The sequence below is a fragment of the Cheilinus undulatus genome, linkage group 17 (genome assembly GCF_018320785.1).
Source record: "Cheilinus undulatus linkage group 17, ASM1832078v1, whole genome shotgun sequence".
NCBI lineage: Eukaryota > Metazoa > Chordata > Actinopteri > Labriformes > Labridae > Cheilinus > Cheilinus undulatus.
This window is the reverse complement of record NC_054881.1, coordinates 39,213,195-39,220,169: the sequence shown is the minus strand read 5'-3', so window position 1 is coordinate 39,220,169 and position 6,975 is coordinate 39,213,195. Positions and strand designations below refer to the sequence as shown.

At 39.5% G+C, this 6,975-nt stretch overlaps 1 protein-coding gene across 1 annotated transcript; it reads right to left on the bottom strand.

Moving 5' to 3' along the window:
- Positions 1-1,081: 1,081 nt before the first annotated feature.
- On the bottom strand, positions 1,082-6,558 carry spout1 (SPOUT domain containing methyltransferase 1). Its single transcript, XM_041811275.1, has 12 exons — positions 6,481-6,558; positions 6,357-6,396; positions 5,051-5,164; positions 4,809-4,968; positions 4,629-4,718; positions 4,506-4,555; positions 3,147-3,277; positions 2,935-3,007; positions 2,742-2,840; positions 2,546-2,648; positions 1,463-1,610; positions 1,082-1,338 (listed from the first exon to the last, which is right to left on the bottom strand). The coding sequence occupies exons 1-12, from the start codon at positions 6,517-6,519 to the stop codon at positions 1,255-1,257; spliced, it is 1,131 nt and encodes a 376-aa protein (XP_041667209.1). The 5' UTR covers positions 6,520-6,558; the 3' UTR covers positions 1,082-1,254.
- Positions 6,559-6,975: the final 417 nt, after the last annotated feature.

The following is a 6,975-nucleotide window of genomic DNA, read 5'->3' as shown; positions in this document are numbered from 1 at the left end:
GATTTGATTTTGCTGGAACTTTGGGTGGAGGGGGGGCATTTAAATTATGGACTGTTTGTGCTTGAGGAACGTTTGATTTATGGACTGGTGAATCTTGGGAAACACTGAAATAGTTTTGTTTGTGCTGTGGGACATTTGAATTATATTGAACTGTTGGGACAATTGGGGTCATTACCTGAGTGAACTGATTTATGTTGTAAATTGATGAAATGCATGGAGATATTTGCCTTCATTGAAAAGAGTTTGGTTATGGTACTGTTATTCATGTCCTCAAAGGGTTAATGTGTTACTCTGAATTGTGGTTAAAGGAAAGACAAAAGAAACATAACTGATTGTTGGCCTTCATTCCTTTTGTAGCGGCGTTGTTTTCTTAAGGCCTTAAATATCTTTTATCCACCCTGAGATTTTAAATGATAGACTTAATTGTCTGTCTGGCGCCCAGTTAAATTAAAATATTATACACAATTCTGGCCTTTAGTTATGCTACACTAGGGACCATCCGTAACAATCACATTATTGACAACTTAAATTTCATCACTATTATGTAAAAACTGTTCATTTATACCAACTGGAAGTAATGCAAGAGACTAAATCTTAAACTACAGCCTTCAAACTGTCCAAAAAAGTTGTTGAAATCTTTCCAAACTAAACCTAACAAGCTTCATGGAGGCTAGGTTACTTAAAAGACTGTTCATTTATACATATTGTATATCTAATCCTTACATATCCTTCATATAGCCCTAAAGAATACTGCCAGCCCTGAACTAACCCACTATTAATATTGACTCTGTGCCTGAGAATTAACTGCTAGTATATGAAGAGATGTATGGATGCATGCAGCATGTATTCTAACAGGAAGATAAATGCATCCTCATTAGGAGACCTGTAAAGGCCTTGACTCTTCTAATAAATGTGCCATTTCTCTGGACAGGCATGTGTGTGATCTCAAAGCTCAGAAATCTGATGGCGGTGTTTATTCCAGGAAGTTCAGTGCCATTTGTTTGTCCACATTGTGCTGGTAATAAAACTTTTTTTCATGAAACATTCTGTACCATCTTAAAAATATATGATATGCTCTGGATGAACAAGATGCAGCCACTTCAAGCCTGTGGATTTATTTTTTAATGTGAACAGTTTGTTGAGCAATCAAACACAGACGTAGAGAAATAAAAAAAAAAACACAAGAGAGATACGAAACCATGGCTTTGAATTCATCTGGTGATGTGTGACATGTTAGAGGAAAAACACCTCTATTTATTCTGTTGTATTATTGGAGCTTTTTGCAAAAGCAGCAGTGATTTTCGGTCTCAGACCTGCCATTGACACCAAAATGGCCTCCTGCAGAGAGAAAAAAATAAGAACATTTCAGCGCAATTATAAACAAAAGATTTGACATTTGTCTTATGGAAACAATGTCTGTAGGTGAGCTTAATCAGTCATACTATCTTGAATTGTCCCTCACCTCTGTGCGAATGGTCCTGCTGCCCTGACCTGGGCATGTGTTGAGGTAAAGGTCAAATAAAACACTGGGGTCAGTCACATCCAGGTTCTGGTCAGAATCTACGCTGGCCTCCAATCCCTGAAGACCTCCAAAAACAACCAGAAGATGCCTAAAGGTGAAAAGATCAGGTTTGGGAACTTATTTAAAGGTTAAAAAGTAAAAGTGACTGCAGAAATATTCACCCCCTTTAAAGTGATTCAGCAGAGGTCCAGCCAACTGGTGCTAGTAGTCTCACTATTAGTGAAATGAAGATCACCTGAGCATAGTGAATGTGTCTCAAGCGATTGTAGTATAAAGACACCTGTATCTGGAAGGTCCAGCCACTTGTTAATCAGTAGTCCTGGCTACCATTACACCATGATGGCAAAAGAACACTCCAACAAACTCAGCTAAAAGGTTACTGAAAAGCAGAAGATGGGGATGGATACAAAAACATTCCAAGGCTCTGAACATCCCTCAGAGTTCAGGTAAATTCAACATCAAGAAATGAAGGAATATGTTACATGTGTGAATCTGCCTGGATCAGACCGTCCTCAAACTGAGTGAGCGTGCAAGAAAGAGACTAGTGAGAGAGGCCACCAAGACACCTATGACTACTCTGAAGGAGTTCCAAGCTTCAGCAGCTGAGATGGGAGAGACTCTGCAGACAACTGTTGGTCAGGTTCTTCACCAGTCAAAGCTTTATGGGAGAGTGGCAAAAAGAAAGACACTGTTGAAGAAAACTCAGATTAAATCTGGACTGGAGTTCACCTAAAGGCATGTGGGAGACTCCATGGTCAAGAGGGAGAAAGTTCTTTGTTCTGACAAAACCAAAATGGAGCTTTTTGGCCATCAGACAAGACCGCAAACACACCATCCCCACTGTGAAGCATAGCGGGGGCAGTATCATGCTGTGGGGATGCTTCTTTGCAGCAGGCCCTGATTAAAGACAACAAGGGGAACATTCTGGAGTGGCCAAGTCAAAGACCAGGCCTCAATCCAATAGAGAATTTATGGCTGGACTTGAAACGGACTGTTCACGGAGCGTACTGAGTGTGAACCTACCTGAATGGTGACAGAGTTGTCTGGTCCAGGTTGTTGCCTCTCTCTGAGGTTCCGATCGTCAAGTCGTATCCTTCTTTATAAGGACTTTCTGTGAAAACTGCACCTGCATTAACAAACCAACAGTGAACATTTAAACAGTTTAGAGTATAAACTATGTCTGGGAGATATCTGTGTATCGCTTTAAAAGATGACGTACTGAGACATGACGCCAAGCGGACACTGTAGCCCCAGTAGAGACCTCCTTCAGTCCTGGGCACATTAGGAGCCACCACTACACCTTTGAAAAGTTTGCTCTCTGCAGGCAACAGACAAACACAAAGACAATCAGGCTTTCTTTAGCAAAGTGAATTTTTATTTGGAGAAAAACGCATGTAAAGAAAATACTATACCTTGATTTTGTGTTTTATCAAGCTTTACTGTGACTCGAAGACCGGATTGTAGCTGTTTATCAATCCGGACGTCCTGAAAGAGACGAGGACACAGTCAAGTCAAAGTTAAAATACACTAATACAGATTCATGCCATTATTCAAATAATACAAATACCCATTTTGATCATTTACAGAATTAATGATTCTTAACTGACTACAGGTAAGTACTTACCTTCCTCATTCCACAGTTGACTAGCGAGCCTTTCCCCTGTTTGGTTGGCCTGTCCAGGACTATCCCCTCCCTGTACTCTGATTCATCATCTATCCTCATGTGGTGAGGAGAGTCTAACGGGTTCAGCAAGCCTGGAAGATAAAAGAAAAGCTGTGAAACGGTGTCCTACTTTAATGTTATCCAAAGTTCTGTGCTCCAACTGCACTACAGATGGGTTTATGTCAGGGGTTCTCAACATTTATTGGTCTGCATCCAATAATGTGCATTAAACACATTTTAATCAATAAATTAAGCTAAACCTGGCAAAACTTGAGAAAACCTTGACAAACATTGTAATGCACACAAAATCCCTGGGGTTTTCTGCCCTCTACAGTCAAATTTGAGATATAACAGTCCTGTGTGCAGTCTATTTCAGAATATATGTAAAAACTTATTTAGAACAAATGGTCAGTCTCAGTGTGCCTTGCTTCCTGTCTTAACAATTGCGGGCCGCCAGAAATGTTTCTGCGGGCTGCCATTGGCTCGCGGGCCGCACTTTGAGAACCTACGGTTTATGTAGATTTAGTGAGAAAGAGAATAAAGGAAATGTTTTATTTGAGAGAGCATTTCTTATTAGATTAGAGTTAAGGCTAAGATTGTGCAAGAGCTACAAGAGAGAGAGTTTTAAATATATCTGCTGTAGTCATCTGACTCTCTAATCCAATGATCACCAAACAAAACAAGACTGTTCTCTGGCAAAGCCTTTGCTTAGAAGTTTCTACACTTTGACTGATTCGTATCCAACAGTAACTTGTAAGCAGATTTTTTTTTTTCAATTTTAAGGCTCATACTGTAAATGTTGCTGTGGGAGAGCAGGTGTTATGTTCTATAAAGTTCAGACAAATGGCACTAGGGATGTGTCTATCTTGTGTGGGTCTTATTTGCTGTTTTTAATCACCTTCTACATGCTTCGTTTAAAATGTTTTCACTATGTTTCTTTTTCCCTTTGTCAATGTATTTTAATGAACTGTGTGAAGCACTTTGAATTGCCTTGTTGCTGAAATGTGCTGTACAGATAAACTTGCCTTGCCTACCAAGTGACTGTGTTCAGTGGTGGTTTTTCAGCTGACAGTGTCAGAGATTGTGGTACTTACCACGTTGTTAAAACACTCAACATTGCTATTTTGTCTTAAGTATTATTCACACAGGACTAGAATTACCTGTGGACCTCTGATGATTTGTGAATTAACAGAGTCTGAGATGGAGGGAAATACTTGCAGCGGGTCTGGAGTTGAAAATACACTTCTAGTTGTCCTACCTTTGTCTGAGGTGAGCCCTTACTATAATGTACTGCATTTAGAAGGTCACTGGGACTTTTACCTGCATATTGTAAGTCTTGATGCTTTGGGAAAAACCACTTGCGTAGATACCTGGTGGAAAAAAAAAAACTGTAAACAAACTTGGCTCGTACTGCTGATCTGGCTGTAATGAAGTTCTTCTTACTGAGGACATTCCAGGTACTGAAGTATTCTGGCGAGCTGAATACAAGCATGTCCTTTCTTCCCCACACCTGTAAATTCTCCTTCAACGCTCCTGCAGGAAGAGAAGAAAAGCATGAACTGTTATTAAAGGTTCACATGTTTCAGGACTGCTCAGTGACAATAAGCTCTTAAATGAACTTACTTGGCATCTTCTCCTTGTTCGTCAAACACGATGATCTCGTCGACACAGAAAACCACACAGGCGCGGGCGATCTGTCCGGCCAAGTACGTCCGCAGTTCGGTGGACTGAGCGTTATCGAGGACGGAGCCCGGCAGGGCCACACTCACGGTGTAACCTCGACCTAACAGAGACATGTACGGACTACTAAGTTTCAATCACATGAACAGGAACATGGAAAACTCTAGAAATGATAGTGTGGTTACCTTTCTGGTTCTGGCTCTGTTCAGGTTTGGCAGCCTCTGCAGCCTCCAGCTCCTTCTGCTTCTCCAGCTGTTTGATCAGTTTAGCTTCTTTTCTTTGCTTTCGAGCTTCTTTTACTGTTGGGGAGTAAAACAGGTGACACTCAGGGACATCTTTAAACATCTAAAGAACTTGGGATATTAACATTAAGACCACCAAAGAAGAGGTTGTAAACACATGTCATCCAATCTGAGTTTGCTGGCAATCAAAGCTTTATGTTGTATCATTAAATGTAGTTTAATGAAGAAGTCTGGCACAATGAGGACTCTTCCAAGAGCTGGTCACCTGGCCAAACAGAGCAATCAGGGGAGAAGGACCTCGGTGAGAGAGGAGACCAAGACCCTGATGGTCACTCTGACTGAGCTCCAGAGATCCACAAAAGCCTGTTCGGCCCTTACATGGAGTTATTTGCAAACTCCAAGCCCAGATCTTTACACTTTACAAATGCACTGCTCGTAAGATAACACGTGCATCTAGTTTCATGGGGTGAGTATTTCTATCTAAAATTGGTCTAAGGATACCAAGTCACAAAATAATCCGAGCAGACCTGTGACTTTTTAAATGGTTCCAACGTCACCTTTAATGTACAGGTATCTTTCTCAGAAACTCCTCCCTGAAATCCCATGTTGGCACATATTTATATTTTACACTTTTTATTGTAGCGACACATATGAACTAATGCATATATATATATAGGCATGTATGCTTGTATGTGCTGTATACAGATGTAATAGTTTTTATTATTATTTTCATTTTCTAAGGGATTAATTTGCTGTTTTCTTTCTTTTGTGCTTCAATGCAACGGAAAAAAATCTTAAAAAATAAAGTATTGGAAAAAATATGAGGGATAATTAAATAAAAAGAGTTATTGTAAATGGTTGATAATGATAAGAACTGGGTACAAAAGCAAACATATGTAATAAACGATCACTTTATGACAACCCTAACATTAGAAATAGATTAACTTTGAATTAAATTAACGGTTCGACCATGACGTTAAACTACTTTACCTTTTTAAAAAACAAATGCCTCAAGAATTCTGGCTTTGACAAAATAAACGTCATATATTATTACTGACACTTAGCAATACTAGACTCTGTTTAAAAATCACTCACTCTTTATTTTCATCGTCAATAAAGTCCACTGAAAGGCTTTAATATTGACTTAAAGTAAATGAAACGTCTTCTTCGGCTCATGTATCAAATCAAACGGTCGGCGTGCAGCTATGAGGAGTTAGCTAAATGTTGCTAACGTTAGCTGTTTACTTACTCTCCGCTTTCCTTTTCTTCCAGTCCACCCTCTCCTCAGGCTGTGAAAACAAAAACACGCTTTACAAGTATGAAATATAAAAAGATACACTGGGGTTTTATGTTAAAAGAATGTGTGATTATACCTGAGAGGTTGCTCTTTTTGCTGGGATACCGGCGGACATTTTTGCGCACACGTGAAGTTTATTTACTTCCGGGTTTTTCTTCTTCGTTGGACTTTCGTGGTTTCTGTGTAACACCCATAACAGTTTCATCACCGCCGCCTACTGGACTGTAACTGTTTACAAGTGACTTTTTTTTTAAACATTGTTCAACAAAGCGGTAATATTTGTACGAGATTGGATCCTTTTACTTTCTTAAAGTCACTGATAAAAAAGAAACAGAAATAATTCTAATTCGTGTGGTTATCTTCATGTTATGATCTTCGTCCTACCTGTAAAAGCAGGTCTGTATCCAAACAGGAAATCAGTTTCCCTTACCCCTTTATTAAAATCCAAAACTGGAATTTAAAAAGTAGCAGAAATGGGCTATTAGTGGCAAAATATATATATATAATGTGGCAGAAATGGGTCGGGAAAGGGGTCAAAAGTGGCACAAATAAATACTTTAAACCCCAGAAC